General features: G+C 36.5%; 1 protein-coding gene across 3 annotated transcripts in view; it reads right to left on the bottom strand.

The window, feature by feature from the left end:
• Positions 1 to 20,522, bottom strand: part of acsl5 (acyl-CoA synthetase long chain family member 5) — a 49,516-nt gene that overhangs the window by 28,268 nt on the left and 726 nt on the right. For 2 of the 3 annotated variants that reach the window (XM_020537332.2, XM_048608844.1), the window contains exons 2-7: positions 10,915 to 11,076; positions 8,914 to 9,028; positions 8,623 to 8,687; positions 5,200 to 5,301; positions 3,485 to 3,584; positions 404 to 582 (exon numbers count right to left, since the gene is read on the bottom strand). In XM_020537332.2, coding sequence (XP_020392921.1) covers positions 404 to 582; positions 3,485 to 3,584; positions 5,200 to 5,301; positions 8,623 to 8,687; positions 8,914 to 9,028; positions 10,915 to 11,046 — 693 coding nt within the window. In that variant the 5' untranslated portion in view covers positions 11,047 to 11,076. Of the gene's footprint in view, positions 1 to 403; positions 583 to 3,484; positions 3,585 to 5,199; positions 5,302 to 8,622; positions 8,688 to 8,913; positions 9,029 to 10,914; positions 11,077 to 20,522 lie in introns of those variants that run through there. The other variant, XM_048608845.1, reaches the window with a different exon arrangement.

Here is a 20,522-nt window from a genome sequence, read left to right as displayed (position 1 = left end):
CCAAAATTACACAAGGACAGACTTGAAGAAATCTTCAAAACATTTGTAAATTTAGATTTTTGATTTATTTTTACAGTCGGTGAGATGTTTTACGTTTATGGAAACTGATCCAATTGATTCAATTAGGATAGTGGAACAATGTGCACAAGGATGTGGAAGTACAGTCTTATGTTCATATGTACAATTTCAGGATTTTTAAATATTTTAGTTAGCTATAGTGGTGATGAACTTTTATTTCTGGTTTGATTGACAAAACATCAATTCCACCCAGCTTGAAGCATGGGCCAAATGTGAAAGGTGAATGTTGGAAGGGATCTTATCTGTCAATTCTGTTATATAACTAATTATGTTTTGGCTTCATAGTTACATGTGGAATAACAATTATTCTGCCGTGCCATCTTACCTCAACTTCTTTCAGTGAAAGAACTGCAACACCACATTTTGTCCCACGTTCTTTTAAAGCATCGTCAAATGGATCCATTAGAATAACAGTTTTTAAGATTGGGGTCAGGTTTTTTTCATAATTTTCCAGCAAAGTATGAACTTTGTTTGGCTTGTCACATATCACAGTGGAAATTTCAGCTGCAAGAAGAATGTTAAACTTAGTGAACTTGTTCCCTCATAATATGTCCAGCTTATAAAACAGTTACCGATGCTTACCCCATACTTTTATAGGACTACACAATTTAAACTTAAACAGTGATTTAATTACACACATGAAGTGGAAATTGTAATGGAAATAGTGTTAAATCAAAAAGTAACACTATTAAAATTGTCCTTCCATAAATAACGCCATTATAGACCATAAACCAAACAGGGACAGGAGTAAGTCATTCAGTCCTTCAAACCTGTTCTACCATTCATTTGGATCATGGCAGATCCAACATTCCTCACATCCAATTTCCTGTTTCTTCCCCCGTAACCCTTTATTTCTCTACTGATCAAAACTCTATCCAGCTCAGCCTTAAATATACACAAGGACTCTGCCCCCATAGCAAGCAGCTCCACAGACTCTCAACCTTCGGAGAATAAATTCCTCATTTCCGTCTTAAATTGACTCACCTTAATTCTGAGACTATGCCCTCTGCTCCTAGACTCTCCTATGTGGGGAAACATCCCCTCAGCATTTATCCTGTGTCAAGCCTCTTAAGAATTCCATATGCTTCAATGAAATCACTGCTCATTCTTCTAAACTCCAATGAGTAGAGTCCCAACCTGTATAACCTTTGCTCATAAGACAGTCCCTCCCCAAAGGGGATCATTCATGTCAACCTTTTCTGAACTAATTGCAATGAAAATACATCATTGAGCTGGTTAGTCAATCAATAGTAATGCCAAAATTTTAATGAATTCTTGTCATAAAGGAGCAAGTCTTTTCCAATCTTTCTACCAATATTTAAGTAAACTGAAGACAGAATTTGTACCTTTCAAATCCTTCGATCATTTTATCGAAATGGCAAAAGATTCCTTCCAAGAAACTGCAAATGTTCTTGATCTGAATTTTAGTGTAGTCCACAGTTTAACATGGAGGTCAGATTTTTACAGAGTCAGTAAGACTCTGTGGACATTGAAGAATAGCAGCGAGACTCAGCTGTGGAAGTTCTGCCCCATTGCCAAAAAATCTAATTTATACCAGTCTGGGAAATGGATTTGTGTATAATTCACACAAGAAGGAAGTATAAATTTCAAACTCCTATTCTGAGTCAAGGGCCTTAAACCACAATGTGGAAGTCACAAATCAATGGAGAAATATAAAATGAATAGAAGATAAAAGTCCACTCAAATGTTAATATCTGATTTTTTAAGAAGAAATTGCTCTTTAAATACTAAAACCAAAATATGATCAAGCTGATAGAGTTAAAATAACTCTCTGTTGGATTGCTTTATTGGTGGGTTATTGGGTTATGGTTAAAAAAATGTAGCATCTGTTCAAGCAATTTCAAGAGTTCTTTGTTGATGTTTCAAAATGTTAGTGTGTCATCATGAATGTTTTATTTGAGTTTCAAAAGTTATCCCAGTTGAATTAATTCTAAGTTTGCAATTGTGCAGTTTAAAAAGGCTATTAACAGGTTAGCTGTAATTGATGTGGGGTTTACATAGGACTTTGTTCATTTTTATAAAGATTGACCACTGGACTGGAAAAGATCGCGAGTCTTTTTTCCACTGTAAGGTATCTATAACTGAGAGTTATATTAGACAGTCGGAAATGTTTTTTCTGTCCAGACATCTACTGAAGTTTGCTTATGGTGGATAACAAACATGTGGCAATAGAGACACCATGGGGGTGATGCTCGTTCTAAGCTGTGTGATTGTGCACGTTCACAGCCACTCCAAGAGTCCAGGCATAGCGAAGACATGCCAACTCCATTTCCAACTTTGACTTCTGGTTCCAGACCTCAGAGGTCTGTGTGGAAAATAAATTCTGCATGGATATGGGTGGAAACATGAGGTAGCATTGAGCTGGTATGGGGGTATGAGGGAGGATGATCTTGTTTGTAGGATATGAAGGGCATTGAAGGGGTGGGTGGGGATTGAAGGGGTGTGAAGGTGATAACGATAGGGCTTAACAGCTTGTTAAACAACTGGGACCAAGTCCCAGAGAATTGATTCAGGGCCTCTAACCAGAATGCCTCGGCACTCACAACCTCCTGTAGCTGCGTAGAGTCTGCTTCATGATCAGTGAGCCCAGCTTAATCCTGCCCTTTGTGAATGATAATTCCTTATTTCAGTCTTAAATTGACTCACCTTAATTCTGAGACTATGCCCTCCGCTCCTAGACTCTCCTATGTGGGGAAACGGGAGGTCCCCTCAGCATTTATCCTCATTGTGAAATTTGTCAATTTCACAAACTGAAGGAATAGTCTATGTGCAGATTTATGCCACACTGGAGATAAGAAAAGCTATTGCAAGTAAGAAAAGTAAACTATAGCATTAACTAACTCCTCTCCTCTTCCTTCAATTCACAGATAGAAGTACATTATCTGTTGCCCATTCTTTGTCAAGTTTCAAAGTCTTTCTTCCTCTTGGTCCATGAAGCTATTCATACAGGTCCCATTGCTGCTTTGGTACAATTTATCTATTACAGGTAACTAAATCTGATTATATTTTGCCTATAGTTATTTTAGCCATAGCAATCAGAATAGATTTTTAACTATTTGCTCACACTCCATTATAAGAATAACATTTCCTCCCAGACATAAATACAAGGACAAAAATAAAACATATGACCCATGTGCAAGATGGCCAGCCCTACAGTTTGGGGGAAAATAAACAAATGTGCATTTTTGTGCAATGCAATTATTTCACAAACTACTACTGAAGGATGCAGGAGCAGGTGACTGCACCTTTGGAGTGAGCTACAGAACGATGCAGTACAATAATTTATATACAAAGCCAATCTCTGCTTTCAATGTAGGTAAATCCTAGACAATGATATCCAGAGTTACATTTCACAAGTAAAAATGTTTTCTTCACTGAGACACACCTTTGTTAATGATGTATACAATAGCTTCACGTCCTAAAGTGTCATATAAAGGTACCACAGCCATAGAGTAGGTGTAGCAAGCCAGCTCAGAAATGATCCACTATTAAAAGACAAGTTCTGGAATTAGTATCTCAATTAAAGACAGCATAAGTTTTAAATAAAAACAGTTTACAAATCTAATAATATCCATTTGCAAGATATCATTCCACAATAGATGCATCAGGACATTGCATTAGGCACCTGTTCAATGACAAATCATCTCAGCAAAAGCTTTTTCTGCCATTGAGGCATGGAATATGAAAGAACATTAAAGCTAAAGCATAGTTTAAATCCAAATTTAACCAAAAGTCAATATATTCAGGTCAGAACAATTACTGAAGCTAGGTGAAAGTCAACATTACCTGATGTTTACCGAACAGACATGATAAAATTACTTAAATGGAGCTCTCAGCCCTTATTACCTAAGCAACTGAAAATGGAAATAGTTCTAATATTAAAAAGATCAAATAATCTTTTAACATCAGATAAGTCAGGAATCATTATAATATAATGTAATTACTGGACTTATCTCAGTTTAAGTAGATAATCTTTGAACAGTGGACAGTTTGATCCCAGAACACAAGTTAATTACCTAGCTGTTTCTTTCCCCTCCTTGTTGGATAAATAAGTATGAGTATGTAATGATCAGCAAGACTTTTGCATTATGAGTATAATCTTCTACAATGGCCTCATCTGCTAGCCATTTACATTGAAGAAAAAATTTCAATTATTTTTATATATTCAAAGCTGGCAGGGAGGTTCCATCACTAGTTGCCTAAATTCAGCAAGCCAGTATGTACTGCAAGAAATGTTACACTCTGTCTAAATGAAGTATTTTTCCTACTATTATTGGTGGTCAAATCTACCACTGGCCTCCACAATGCTTGAGACACCAAAAAAAGGAGTATGGATAGCAATTGTACAATTACACTATTTCTTGGATCACAAAGTTTATTAAACCATGAGAGTCATGGATAGGATGAATAGTCAAAGTCTTTTTCCCAGCATAGGGGAGTCCAAAACTAGATGGCATAGGTTTAAGGTGGAAGGGTAAAGATTTAAAAGGGACCACTTTTTCACACAGAGGATAGTGCGTGTATGGAATGAGATGCCATAGGAAGTGGTGGAGGCTGGTACAATTACAACATTTAAAAGGCATCTGGAAGGGTACGTGAATAGGAAGGGTTTAGAGGGAAATGGGTCAAATGCTGACAAATGGGGCTTGATTAATTTAGAATATCTGGTCAGCATGGACGGGTTGGGCCAAAGGGTCTGTTTCCATGCTGTATATCTCTATGATGCTATGACTCTAAGTGGTAGATGTGGGCACATTCACAATGTTTAAAAGATATTTAGATAAGTACATGGACAGGAAAAGTTTCGAAGAATATGGGCCAGGAGCAGGCAGGTGGGACTAACTTAGGTGAGGATTATGTTCAGCTTGGATTGGTTGGACTGAAGGTCCATCCCGTATGACTCCATGACACACATTAGAACTGACCTGGTGTCAGTCTGTTTCACAGGCATCACCATCAGCTCTTCAGAAATCTAGTGAAATGCTGTTGATTAACTAAACTGAGTTGAATGATAAAATGAGAGCTCAAGCCCCTGGGTTTATGAATTGCAATAAATAACAAGAAAATAATTTGTATTGATTAATGTTAGCAGTACTTTACCTCAGGCCTATTTTGAGCAAATACACCAATGTACTGGTCTGGTGATGGATTGCATCCTCGATATAAAAGGCCCGATCCAAGGTACTCCGCTCTATCAGATACCTGTAAATAAGTGAGACAGTTTTAAAATTGAGATTGTTTTGTTATAGATCACCACATTTTAACCCAGACTATCTGGTAGATTTCATACAGCCTTCTCCACCTAACAAAAAATGCAACAGACAATTGCCATACAACTCACCATTTGATGTCCTACTGATGATTTTTCTTCCCTGATTACATCAGGAGCAATCTCCAGGAATTTTTAGATGGGATACTGGATGCAGTATATTTTGACTAGTCTGTTTCCTTCCTACATCTGACTGAGAAAGTTCACAAAGACAAGCAGTCCCTTCTTTCTGCTGAATATGCAGAACAACTCTTGTTTGTGATATCCATTCATTTTTAGAGGAGCTTGTACCATGATCTTGAAAGTGACTCCCTCTGCCCTCTTTCTCATGGAAACGTTAAACTCATGGAGACAAATTTTGCTTACTGAAGTTGATTCAGCAGCCCTTTAAAAATAAGAGCCAGGTTCCAGTTTCGGTATTCTTGATGCCATTCTTGGGTTTTCTTATCTACACCAGAACCTTTAAAGGGTGAGGGCTGGTTCAGGCTGTGAGGCCACACCCACATGCCTGACCTGGCTAGCTCTATTACAGAGATAGGTATGACCTATGCATTCACACATTATAGGGAGGTGGTCTAGCTTTTTAAAGCAATGTGATTCATGACACATCAGAGGAGTTGTGAAACTGTCTGCATGATGGACCATATGGAAAGGCAAGTTTGAAAGTTCCTCCTCATGCCTCCCTCATTCTAAGGTATGGCCCCCAGACCCTCATGTGCCCTCCGCTAGAATGTGTCACTGCACATTCTCCCCACTGGGCCCCTTATGTTCCCCATGTTAATGTATGCCAATATCACTGCTCACAGTTTACTGCATAGAAACAATGAACCCTATAGCCACCATTGTCAGTGTAAAACACAAGCTCAGAAAGTATTCATTTATACCTTTCCACTGAATTAAAACTATGTTTTAAAAAGCCTTGATCACAGCAACCCAATAAGAGGATCAATAATCCACACAATAGCGCACAAAATATTTTTTTCCTAAATAGCTCTTGAGTGTTTCTCAAAGGCTACTTTTTGATTTTCAAGACTATCTTTTGGTTTTCAGGGGCTCTTTTTTTCATCACCATTAACTCATTCATTGGGTGACACAGTCATGTGGAAACATTACCTTCTGTACTTGTGTTAACAGTATTTTAGAAGAATTCATCAATAATTATCAAGGCCTTTCTCAAATTAAAGCCATAATGGACAAGGGAAACATTAATTCCTCTGTCAGTAGCCTGTAGCTGTATTCAAACTCTTTCCAAAGGTCAACTGGTCTGACTTCAGTTGGCACTTGCTCCTTGCCCCATAACAATTAAGATTCTACCCCAGAAGCTGGTACTCCTGAGGCAGGTACACAAAAAGGAGGAACTCCCCTAACTTCCACTATTCACCTTGTGATTGAAAATCAGGCCATTAACTTTGTATCCAGGTAGAAATGGTAATTTCTGAAGAAGGGTCCCGATCAGAAACGTCAACTTTCCAGCTCCTCTGATGCTGTCTGGCCTGCTGTGTTCCTTCAGTCCACACTGTATTATCTCTGACTCCAGCATCGGCAGTTCTTACAATGTCTAAGAAATGGGAACTAGCTTTTCTTGATTCCCAGCTCTTTTTGATCTTAGAAGTAAGTGGTCAGTTTAAAGCACAACTGTTTGCAATAATGATACCTAGAACACCTCTGTGAGACTTTGGAAGACTCGGAATGCTGCCATTGTCTTCAAGTCTAAGTATCTCTTCTCAGTAAAGCAATTTAAGCTATCTTTTAGTACCTAACAATGAAACTATGCTGGTTTACTCTCAGGCAGGCTGCAGAGCATGTCTTATGACTCCGTTCATTTGCCCTAAACTTAAAAATACCATTCCAAAACATAATATTAAATGCTGCTTAAAAAAAAAGAGAAGTCAAAGGTTTTCATCTTTCACTCATAGGGCTATAATGCAAGAAACAGCCTTAGGAAAGAAAGAAAGAAACAGCCTTGTGAAAGGGTATCAATTTATCCAGTTTGAGAAGCGGGTGCTGATTGGCTGAACCATCATTGGCATGGAGATACAACAAGACAGTTAACTGCCAGTCTTAGTTTTCAGACCTGGCAAGTAGACCCTGATTTGTCAGGATATTGCCATGGGAATACAGCAGATTTGCAGTCTCCATGACCCCTTTTCTTCTATGACAAAATGCAATGTGTGTATGAATCCCTTTTGCTTACATAAAACAGGGCTCTGTCTACTAATATATGTAGCTTCCAGCATGTGCAAATACATCACATTCTGAGCTCAACTATTAATTTTAAATTAGTTTCTGGTGTAATTGTTAGCAAAGTCCAGACGATTTTGACTATTTGTAAAGTGCAACATGTTGATGATGCTGTACCAGCCTGTGTTTGCAAGACTTGGAACAATATGCCTGCCATTAGATTGATTCTGTTACTGGAAACCATTAAATGGAAATACATGTTACATTTTTAATATCAATGTTTTTGCATGAAAGCTTGCATACGTGCATTTTAATAATTTAACCCTAAGCCTATCGCAGGGCCTGCAGAATACAAGCATATTCAGCTGTGGACTGCATATATATATATATATATAGGCAGGATATTAGTTCTGATAATTAACTGATTTTTGTACTGTGATTAAGAAGTTATGAGTCACACCATTCCCAACAGAGCCTCTTCTATAACACGCCATACCAATATAATTGCAGTTCAAATTAGATTCAATTGCAAAGCATTATCAAAAGTGCTGAAATCATTTAGGTACTGTGAAATAAGAGTTTCAGTCATGAGTTTTGTCTAAGGTAATTTTCCATGTGTAGACTATTTTAAATTCTTTCCTAGCTTTGCAGGTGGACACGTATGAATTTCAAAAGGTGTCTGGTGATTAGCTATGATTTCATGATTTTTCAGCAAAATGTTGAGTTTGAATGAAGACTATCAGTTTATCAACTTCTAACAATGTCATGTAACCACCCAACAGTTCAGCCAGCTGTAAGTCAGGTGGCAGAGAGCTAAGGTACAAAGTTCAATTGCATGAAAGTGATTACATTTGAAGTCAAATCAGTGCATAAGACACAGGCATGAGCTCTTTAAAGCGGAAGGGAGAGGGACTCAGAGTCCTTTCTCCACTTCCACCAAAACGGATCCATTTTCTTTTGCTCTTCTCAACAAGAATCAGTTCTCAAAAGTAACACAATCTAAATAATTTAATAGCTGTATTTGGATCTCTCCACATTATTTCCAGTATTTCCTCATTTATCACAATGCGTACCTGTTTGTATGAAAGCCACTGATAAGGCTGATTTGGTTTCCTATAGCCCAGACAAGGTCCATTATCTGACAGGAAAAATAAATATTTGACAATAAATATTGAATGAAGCAAAAGCATGATTGGGTATATGAATAGGAAAGGTTTAGAGGCATATGGGCCAAATGCTGGCAAATAGGAGTAGGTCAGATTACAATGTCTGGTTGGTGGAGATAAGTTGGACTGAAGGGTCTGTTTCCATGCTGTATGACTCTATAAGTATCTTCAGTCACAAGATTGAGAATATTTTAATACCTGAAACACGTAAACCTCTTTGGAAAGCTTCATAAAGTGTTCTGGCATCATCATAAAAGCAAGATATCACATTATCATCCTTCAAAAGTGCACATCGCCTGGCACCTTCACTGTTCTGAAAGAAAAACAAAATATTTTAACATTTATTATGAAAACATCTCCAAGCAAAGGTTTGTCGTTGTCAGAACAGATAATATTTGAAGTCCAGGCTGAACACTTCCAAGTCAATTTATAACACATTCTGTAACAGAATACTTACTGCTCTACCTCAGTGCATTTTTAGAGCAAAATTAGAAGTAGGACTGAAGATAAATTTCAACTACTGACCTCTGCACCTTTTGACAGTATACCCATTGACATATCTTCTTTGAGGCAACCTAATTCATCTCCTCTGGGTCTGCCATCCTTTGGATACTTGCAGGCTCAGAGGATAGCAGTCCCACCAAAGAATGGTGACTTTGTGTGCTTCCATCTTTAGGCACCCTCTGAAGTCGTTGAAATTTAAAAAAAATCTCTGGACCCAGCTGCCAGGCCAACCCTCTGGAAGGGAATCCAGTTAGCACAGCTTTGGCCCAGTGTTCACTGCCGTAAAGAGGGTTAGAACTGGAGACCTCATGGCTTACCCAGCCAGGAGCTTGCCTACATTCAGAACTGGGGGAGAGTGGCATCCACCATTAGAGAAATCCTAGTGCCATCCTACCCTACCCACACACACACCAAATATAGCCCACAAATTGGCAGTTACTAATTCAAATTTGCTCCTGACAACTACCACATGGATAGCCACTGCCAATCATGACCCACTTCCTTGAAGATTATCCAAATTTCCTCCAGGTTCCACTTTCAAGCTGGTCTCCATGGAACCAGGATGATCCTTCCAGTGACTACAGGAAGGTTTTTTCTCAATTTCCTAAGCTAGTATCCTTTGATGTTTTAAAATTCTCATCCATGTTTTCAAATCCGACCATGGTCTCTTCCCTCCCATCTCTGCAATCTTCCCCATCCCCACAATCTTTAGAGATTCTAATCTGAGCTCATATCTAATTCTGCACTCTTAATCTTCCTAGACTTTAATTGTGCATGGACTCTAAGTTCTGTGATCTCTTCACCTAAACCTCTCTATCTTCCTTTCTTACTTTCATCCAGAATTCAAAACCCATCTCTTTTAAAAGCTTTTGGTGATCAGCCCTAATATTTCACAATGAGGCCTAGTATTAGATTTAATTTTTGAATGCCTGGGGATAGGTAATAAAGCCAGAAAAACCCACATTCTATGAATGAAGTTTTTTTTTTAAACAAAGAGCATCTCTGGCTGATTTATATGTTAAAAGTGGAAATTATTGGTGTTAGCTGGTTAAGTGCCATAGCAGCAGGCCAGAACTGCCCAAATCCTTTAGAATTCTTCCAGTTGAGATGAAACATTTGTTTCATAGCTTTGACTGGATATTATTGGATTTAAAATTGAAAACTTATGATGCATATATTTCCTCCCCACCCACCAGAAAACAAAGATGACATAATATACAGTATTCTGCCAGAAATGCGAAGGCTGTTCAGAGAGCATAAAAGATCAATGTATTCCCTAGTGCAGTAGTAATTCATACAGAAAGGAAATGTCCATGCTTGATTAGGGTTCAAGCACTAAATTCAAACTCACCTCAGCATTTCTGGGTAAAGATATAAATGTAAATAATTATACAGTTCAGGAATCATTGGGTAGCAACATGCATGGAGCTTTCTTCGAGCTTGAAACAGATATAGAAACAGAAAGGAGATTAGGGAAAAGCAAAAGTCAAAATGCTAACAAGTAGTTAAGGTAGCCAGCAATTGAATTGTTTCTAATTCAGAAGTTGAGCTCCACAATTTAAGTCAAAAGGAAAATTTTAAATCTAGATTAAGTAGGAAGAAACATTTTGGACCAAAAAAACTTGTCAACTTATCAAATTTTCAAGCACTCAAGCCACTTTTACCATCACATTTATTGTTAGAATTTCTACTTGCCTTAGTTTGCACAGATTGCTTGGAAAGGTCACATGTTACTTTAACAGGTTTTGGTTTGGTGGTCACCCAGTAAAAAACAGTTACAATCAGAACCAGAACTGTTACAGAGCATGTCAGGAGGAGTACGCTCATCTTTTTAACTTCTGAATCAAAGCTGTAAACCTGAAATAATTGCACAACAAGAAGAAATCAAACAATGACTGAGACATTTTTGCACATTCATCTCAAAGAACATTGTTTAATTACAGTATCAATCTCAATAATTATTTTATTAACCTGATTTACATGGCAACTAATCTTGTTTTATTACCCTCTTTCTCAAGCACGTAGACCGAGAATCTTGCATAAATGCCTGAGTTAGTTATTAGTCATTCATTACATATGTAAAGCTGAAATAATGACATTTTGTATAAGTTGCAAAATATTATATACTACTAAAACAAATGAGTCACACAGGGATCTAAAAGTAACTCAGTAACAGACTCTTGAACACAACCACTTTAAAGAACTGCAATTGACAGGGTCTTCACCCATCTTCTCCCACATGCTGAAAATTAACCATCACAATGTCATGTCAACACACTGCTCAGGAGCTCAATAAGAAAATAGTTTATACTTTAATGGTTTTATTTTTTCCAAAGAGCTGTAGATAAGAAATCATGCTTGGGGCTAGTTTGCTTCTCTTTGTTATCTGAAGGCTACATTTACTTCCTATTGCAACTTACTCTAATCTACTTAACCATTTTTTTTCCCTTTTACGTCCTTCATATTTCCTTCTTTAAAGGCCTGATATTGTATCTTCTTCACATTAATGACATGTGTTTCAGAATGAATTACTCACCCAATCTAACCCTGTGGACAGTATAGAAAAAATAAATCAAATTGAACTGTTGGAATAAGGCAAGGAAACACAAGTTCAATCTAGTTAAATTTTAGAACTAATACCAGGAAATTCTTTGTCACACAAAGAATGGTAAGCACATTGATTTAACTCCTAGAATGAATAGTGGAGGCAGGCCAATTGAATCCTGCAATGGGAATGGTGAGACAGGAGGGGTTAATTCTGAATGGATCAACCAACATAAGCTCAGTGGGCAGCATTAGTCATAATTAACCGGTGATATAAATTTTTTTATGGTACTTGAAGACAGATGAACACCTCAATCAAGAACTTCATTGAAGAATGAAAATATTTAAATTTGTCCAAAACAAAACTTTAAACGAGCAGTGGTGGAAATAAAATTGGAACAAGCTAAGACCAAATTTGAAGTGCAGTATCTTCATCAACACTTTTTTACCTAAACATACAACACACAATCGAGGATCATTTTGTAACACCACTTTTTCATAAAAGATGACTTAAAAGAAGATATAGTTTATGGAATATGATGTGATTTATCTCACAACTCTATGTATTCACCTACACCAGCATCAATGATTCTTAAGCATTTGCTGTTGCCGTGACTTAGACTTGTATATCTGTAAGTGCTAATTCAACTTCACTGAATGCTTACAGTTACAATGAGCTCCTTTAATTTCGAACTCAAAACTCACCAAAGGTTAACAGTTCCATCAACTTTCAGATCATTATCATTTCACTGGCTAAAAAAATCATTTTAAACTGTTTGTTAGGAATTAAAGTAACATTTTTTATAATGTATAATTGATAAGGGAACAACAAGTGAGAATCACTACATCACCAAATAATTAAGAACATATTTAAATTGTTTTTTATCATAATCCCAATAAACTGCCTGATCTTCACTTTGGGATCATATCAAAAACCTTTAACTAATTGTGAATTACTCTTATGCTTCTGTTTTATGAATATGTTGGTAACTTGATACAGATTTAGGAAATGGAAATTTCACCTTTCGATCTAACAGTTACTTTCCAATGGTAACAAATAGATTGTCCATTGTTATATTGACAACTAAAGGAAAATGATTCTGTCTACTTTATTTGATCTCATTCTAGTTCAGTTAGAATTTTTTACTTCTTGTAATGTATAGAATTTGATAGGTCTTCAATCTGGTAGAAGGTTCTGTAAAAATGTCAGTAAATCTCTTGTTAATAATGTAATATCTGAGGATGCCAAGTAAATTCATGTAAATCCTGGAACCTATTTAAATGAGATGTTTCTAGTTTCTACGGATTAAGGAAAATATGATGTATAGGCACCTACCCTGCATTCTCTATAATTCCTACATCACTTTTCTTCATTGAAAACTGTTTGCTAATTTCTTAAATTGAAAAAAATGATATCAATTCAGTAAGCATTATGAAATGAAGAAGAAACCAGAAAATGTAACTTGCACATTGATGACTCAAGCAGTTTGTTCAATGACATTACAAATCTGATTTCCAACTGTGTTTTAAAGATACTCAAGCATTTTAAGTAACCCAAAGTGTGTATTTCAAAGTACTGTGTGATGCTACTGCAAGTTAAATATCATAAAATACGCAAACTCACACCTGTTATGTTTTAACATTGTTTGCAGTGCCTTAAATATGCGATTAGGAAATGAGTTGATGTAGGAAAGGTTCGTGATCAAACACATTAGAGATAATTTTTTATTCAAAATAAATGAATGACATTTTCAAGTGAAGCAATGCGATTATTGGTTTATCTCAAGGGTGAACTTCAACTGTAATTCTTTAAAGTTAACATTAAAGGGGAAGTTATTGCTAATGAGTATGAAGATAAACCTCTGAGGCATGCTCTGATCCAACCATGACCTCAATAGGACCGGGTGTGAAGCTTTGTGATTTATCAGCTTGGGGCACAGATGCCTGATGTATCACCTATTCATAATGTAAACAAGGACTCTTTGAACAAATGCCCTAGGGACTGGCCTGAGCTTATCTGAACAGACAAACCCATACTAAAACAATTACAGCAGTGACAAATTATGAAGTAGAGGTTCATGCAAATTAAGAACGGCCCAAATTTTTAAGTGGTTATGATAGCAAAACTGTCAGTGATTGCTTTTCATTACCCCTCTCAAACTAGCAGCTGCTTTGGAATCTGCTAGTTGTCCAGTTAAAAATAGATATCCAGAAGTTGCTGTCAGTGATTTTATGCTGTTTGATAGTGTGCACAGTTACTTAACTGTTAGGAACTGTTAACATTTAAAGATAATTGCAGACATCACATTTTAACCAATAGAATTATGCCACAAGATTTCATATTCTTCAACAAAAACACTGATAAAAAAAAAATGATTAATTTACCAATCTGGCTTATAAATACATGTGTTATACTTTGTTTTACCTCTTACTTCCCCAAGAATTCTCTTTACTTTATGATATCTTGAATTATGTACTTACGCTGGGAACACTCAAAACTATTTCACAGTTCCTTGGAACTTTAAGTTCTCCAGAGTTCCAGCTAATCTCAGAGGCAAGAGCTTTATTACTAATTATTAACCGTGGATGCTTCAATCCACTGTTCTGGTTACTTTTTAAATATTTCTTAGCTAATACTACTGATTGTTTTATATTGCCAGAAGACTCTCCGTGGACCATGTTCGTTCTTTCACTGCATTCAAATTATGAACTCTTCCTGTTTTTGTTTCCCCATAAATTTCAAATCAAGACTAAGCTTTATCCACTTCCCTCATTGGAAATGAAGTTAGTTTTAGGGTTTGCCCGCAGTGCAGGCTTAGCTAACTGTTATTTACTTTGTCTACCTCTTAGTGAACTGCAGACCACACAGGTCCAATCTGCAATTAATCCTCTCAGCAAATGCACAGATAAATTGCAACCAGAGAATCTCCCTAAGCTCCATCCAATGCCATAATGAGGTGGCATGCTCTGGAATGTTCTCAATCAACTTCAAGTTAATTATTCCTCAATTACAATTTCTTCTTTAATATGATGGAAGGAGATGGAATTTTCCATATGTGAGGTTTTCCTGAATGCTTTTAAACTAACTTAGCTGTAACTTCCAAACAAAAATAGCCCTTTGGACTCCCCGTACTGCAAGGATTTCAGCCACCTCTTTGTCACCAAAAGGATCACAGGTAGATCATCTAGTAGAATTCTCTACTGGCTTTTTTATGATCTTACCATTTCCATCTGTCAACCACTTAAAGTGAACATGTTGTCAATTTTTTAAGTGTAATAGACTCCAAGCTTCTTTTAATTGCATTTACCCATTTTCTACTTTGAAACTTTAATTCCTAAAACTAAACTTATGTTCTAAAATATAGAAGTCAAGAAATAGCTATTTGCAACAGTATTGTTCCATTGCCCCCAGACTGAAATCAAGTAGAAGTCACTAATGTCGTGAAAATGTTTTATGCTATTCATCTTTAGTCTGAATTCTTATGTTGGACATGCTTGAAAACCTGAAGTCTTGCCTCATCACATGTCAATTATCATTTTTTTGGGATGCAGGAATTGGATAGATTGAGTTTCACAAATGCACATTTCACAGAGACAGGCTGTCTCCACTTCTGTGTGATTTTAGTGACTTGGGTACCTAAACACAAAGTCCACAGGCTAGATCTGGTAAGAGTAGGACTGAACGTCTTGGATACATTCGGATAGTCATAACGTTCTTTTGGAGAGGTCAGTTGCCCACTTGGACATGATTACAGAGCATCTTCAGGGAAGGTCAAGTGTGCTTTTGGGGGATGTTCGGTGGCCTGTGCAAATGAACTGTCAAAAAATGTGTCAAGATGAACAGTCAAAAGGAACTATCAAAAGTATCTAATAAAATGTCAAGACCTTAAAACTTTGAAAAATGTAGAGCATTAAAAAATCATTGCTTGCTATTTAACTCAAACTTTTGAAATAAGTCCAACAACTTCCATTAGTGCAGCATAATTAATTTTCCATTTCACAGTTTGATAGATTGCTACAGTGGTCATAGGCTCTATAAAATGCAACTATGCATTCCAATGCTCCTTACTGTCCAGGATTATTGAATTAAATGCTTATTGTTATGAGACATCATGCAGTTGAAGGATTGTAAACATTATAATTTATTTGTGAATGAGTGTGTTTTCTTCAGTATTGTTAAGTCTGTAATTTTTTATCTCATCTGTGCATGGGTCCTGTCTACCCATGTTAGGTACTCAATGATTTGGCAGGTGTAAGGGCAAACAGCAGTGACAGAGGGCATGGGATTAGCATGAGCTGGCATTGTTGGCATAGGGAACATAAAGAGTAATGGGTAGCCAGAGGGCATGATTTGATGTAGGGATTATAAAGGGCCATGGAGACTGGGTGCATATACATAGATTGGCATGGAGGGTTTGACGGGAAATGGCTATGGGATGCACATGTTGTCGTAGGAGGACATGCAGAGTCTGGAGGTGGTAAGGAAGCGTAAGAGATCAGGCTGGAGGAATGTTTTATATTTTATTATATTTCTTTTGTAAACCTCAATATAGTACCCGTGTAGAGGGGCATGTATGGGGAGGTGATGGCCTAGTAGTATTACCACTGGACTGTTAATCCGGAGACCCAGGTAATGTTCTGGGAACCCGGGTTCGAATCCTGCCCTGGCAGATGGTGGAATTTGAATTCTATTAAAATATGACCACGAATCTATTGTCAATTGTTGGAAAAACCTATCCAGTTCACTAATATCCTTTAGGGAAGGAAACTGCCATCCTTACCTGGTGAGGCTTACATGTAACTCCAGTCCCACAGCAATGTGGTTGACTCTGAGCTTCCATCTGGGCAATTAGGGATGGGCAATAAATGCTGCCTAGCCAGCAATGCCCTCATCCCATGAATGAATAAACAATAAAGAGATTCCACCAGCCTGCCTCCACAATCCGCATCCCTGCTCATGTCCCTGGGGTACCCCACCTGACACCCAGGGATCCTCAGCACTCCAGAATGAAAATCCCAACTTCTGATACACTTTCTCTTGGTTTGATTTCACAGAGCCTGGAAATATCCCAACTCTGCTCTCAACTTGGATGCACAAGTCCAGAGGTTTCTGTAAGAACACTTCAAACAGTCACACCTTATTTAATGATGTGAAACTCGGTTATACCAAATTCATTGGTCCATAAAAACTAACTTTATGTTTGTGAAGTGTTAGATATGTCCATTATAATGAAATATATACATTATTAAAAATAATAATTTTGTAAAAGTTTGTTTATAATATTTCAGCTTACACATAAATATCACGTCTTTATCTCACTCATTCATTTCAATCTTCGTAAAATCTTAGTTCAAAGTGTTAAGTTCAGTATTTTTTCTTCCAAGTTTCTGTCTGTGAGAATACTTCAATGTGATTGGTTACTTATATCACCGATGATGTAACTGTTTCTGATGGCTTATGATCTCCCCAAATTGATATCAGAGTTAAATTGACAAGGGGAAAGCAGAATCCGTGGCAGAGAAATCTTTGTGGGCAGCTTTCTTCAAGGTAAAGGATAAGTGCTGTCATTTCGCTGTTGACAACAAAAGCCGATATCTCGGAGCTGCAAAGATTAATTATTTCAAACTTATCTTTTGGTGATACGCATTATTCTGATGAAAATCTCCATGGAAGTAAAATATATCAGATATTTACAATGTCCATCAGTGATCACATGCTACTGCTTGCTCACTATAAAGTATTTCCCAAGGCTCTACAAGAAAACTTCATCATAGCAAACGTCTGATTGCAATTTTCTGATGCTGCAGCATAGTTAGTAGAACTCATTGGAACTTTGTTAATTACTTATTTGCCCATGCTGGAAATGTTACAATTTATATCAAAGTGGGTCATTAAAGTAAGGTATTTGGCTCAATGTCCGTAAAAATGCAAACTATAATCTCGCCCAAAATGTTTTTCTGCGGTTTTACATCTAAAGGTTCCTGTATGTCAATCCCCACACTGTGTACTCTTGTTTTGAACCAAGCAGCCATAGGAAACACTGATCCAAAATTCATGTACATTTTTGGACAGAAAAAGGAGATTCATATTGTGCTCTTCTCATTTCAAGAACCGAATTAGAGAGATGGAAAAGGAAAGACCTGTTTGCTGTCTTAGTAGGTAAATCATGAAAAAGACAATGATGGAAGAAAGTTGAGAACAAATAGAGGAATTGGAGTTATTCTTTTCTAGAATTAATTTCAAAAAATCCAAAATAATGACAAAACCATGTGGCATTATTTTGGATTTTTTGAAATTAGTTCTAGAGAACAGATATTAGCAAATAGAATTATTCAAAATATTGGAATATTAAAAGCATAACATGTCGACGCAAGTTTAAAGTAAAACAGAAATAAGGAAAAGAAAGTTCTACCTGAGGAGCTTTGCAGATTAAGTTAAGTAAATTTATCCATTGATGTAGGGAAGTACAACATGTTCATTATTTTGTTTTGTTTTTGGCTATCATGTTTTCTAGTTTGTTTTATGATATTACAATCATAGCTGTGGTTACGTATGTTTGTTACCCGAGTCTGCCTTCAGAGAAAGTGAAGGAATGCACATGCGAAAGGCACAAATATCTGGTTGAGATCACAAAGGGGCATTGTTTTTTTTCGACCCAAGATTAAACAAGCCATTGTGCAAGTAAATAGAGACAACACAAGTCAATTTCATAAAAATAAGAATATTAGATCACTTTCCACGAGAAACTGAACCCATTGAACCTGAGATGTTATCTTTGGCATGCCTCACTAAAGGAATATGGTCCAATTGTTTTGTAACATTATTTTATTCTTTCATGGATGTGGGCATTGCGGACAAGGCCAACATTTTTTTGTCCTTCCCAGTTGCCCTTAATAAGGTGGTAGTGGTATTCCTGTCCCAAAGATGCTTCAGAAAACCCAACTATTTGTAACAGTGGGCTGGGCAGGGAATGAAAATCTGGTTTGGGATTATGGGAAAATTGAATGAAATGTTTATTGCTATAAGGCTTTATGTAGTTGAAAGATTTTAAGCATAGTAATTTATTTATGAATGAATATGTTTCCTTCAATATAGTAAAGTCTGCAATATTTTATCTCCTCTCAGTATGTGTCCTGATGTATACTCGTGGATATGTAATGATTTGGCAGGTGTAAGAGCAAAGGGCATTGGTTGGCATGAGCTGGCAATTATGCTGGGTCAAGAATATCATTAGAAATTATCAGTTTACTTGTTGCAAAATAATCTGATTTATAATTTAGCTGAAGTTTTTGTATCATGTGCAGTTAATGAACTTAAAATAATAATTGCTTTAATAGTTAGATACCAGCTCACTGTAATGGTAAGTGCTTTGTTCTAAGTTTAAAGTTCCAGAAGAGTCAACAACAGGTGACATATCAAGAGAAAATTCTAAATATGTTAACAACAACAAAGCTGAGTCCAAATGAATCAAAAGTGTTTTATTGCTAACCAATAAGCTCATTCTGCAGTCTTTGACTGAAGAAGATCAGGTTGCAGTAAAAGGTTAAAGTTATTATTCAATTTTAATCTGTTCTCTATCTCTTATTGTAATTGTCTATCTCTTAGAAGAGTAGAGAGATAAGACACTACACACTTAGTGCAAAAGTTGACCTGTAATTGCTGAACATTATCACGTTTAATCAAAGTTTTAGATTTTCCATCATTTAATCATAAATTACAAAACTGAACTGAAAGGCAATCATATATTATTGGCAATTGATTTGAACTTATTAGTATTTTTCACGAAACTGTGAAATAGCTCAACAATTGTACAGTATTCAAATTGGAATCTATACTGATGGATTGTCTGGAATATAAAACCCTTTAATAAGCTGAACATGGAAATATGTTTTGTTCAAAGTCGACTCCTGTACTAATTTTAACCAAGAATTAGGCTTGTTTTTGCTTGTTTTTGTTTTAATGTGAAATGACTTGCCATGAGCATGCATAAAATTTGGTATATCACTCAGGAGTTTGATTGGTTATCTGTTTGGGAACTGTGTCAGGTTTAAACATTTGTCTTTTAAAACACGTCCTTTGTCATGTAGCCATATATGATGTTATTGTTTGATTGGGAAGAAACTTCAAACATTTTAAGCAGATTTAAAAAAAAGATCATTTGCCCTCTTTTCCTCTCAATATGATTTACCTATTCAATTTAGCTTCTAACCCTAGCACCCTTTTTTGAACTGTTGACTGTACGATGCATTCAATACCAATATTTCCTTCAGATCACACATCACAGTACAAAAAAAAACTTCTAGTTCTTTTGCAGTCGAATCATTGCACCTTGGTCTCTTCCTGTGCGGCATTGTAAATCCTATTTCTTTCAGTTCTTCAGATTCACTGCTGCTCTAAACTGTAGAACCTCACTTCTTACCTTCGTCAAACTTTCCTTCTTTCTATGTACTCTATTTATATTTTTAAAAATCAATAAAAACAGTAAATACTGGAAATACTCTGCAGGTGAGACAATGTCCATGGAGACGAAAAGAAACTGAATTAACCTCTTAGTTCTGATGGAAGATCACAGACCTGAAAAAGTTGACTTTTTCTCACAATAGATGCCATCAGAACTGCAGGGTATTAACAGAACTACCTCTTTTTATTTCAATATTGTTTCTGTTCTTTTTTTAAAAAAAAACCCATCGAGCAGTTATTATTCTGAGCTAATTTGTATCTTTATTGTTCCTTTCACACTTGATGATGTCCTACCCGA

This window comes from Rhincodon typus, chromosome 20, assembly GCF_021869965.1.
Source record: "Rhincodon typus isolate 14 chromosome 20, sRhiTyp1.1, whole genome shotgun sequence".
In the NCBI taxonomy this organism is placed as follows: domain Eukaryota; kingdom Metazoa; phylum Chordata; class Chondrichthyes; order Orectolobiformes; family Rhincodontidae; genus Rhincodon; species Rhincodon typus.
The sequence above is the reverse complement of the archived record's forward strand: the minus strand, read 5'-3'. Positions and strand labels throughout refer to the sequence as shown.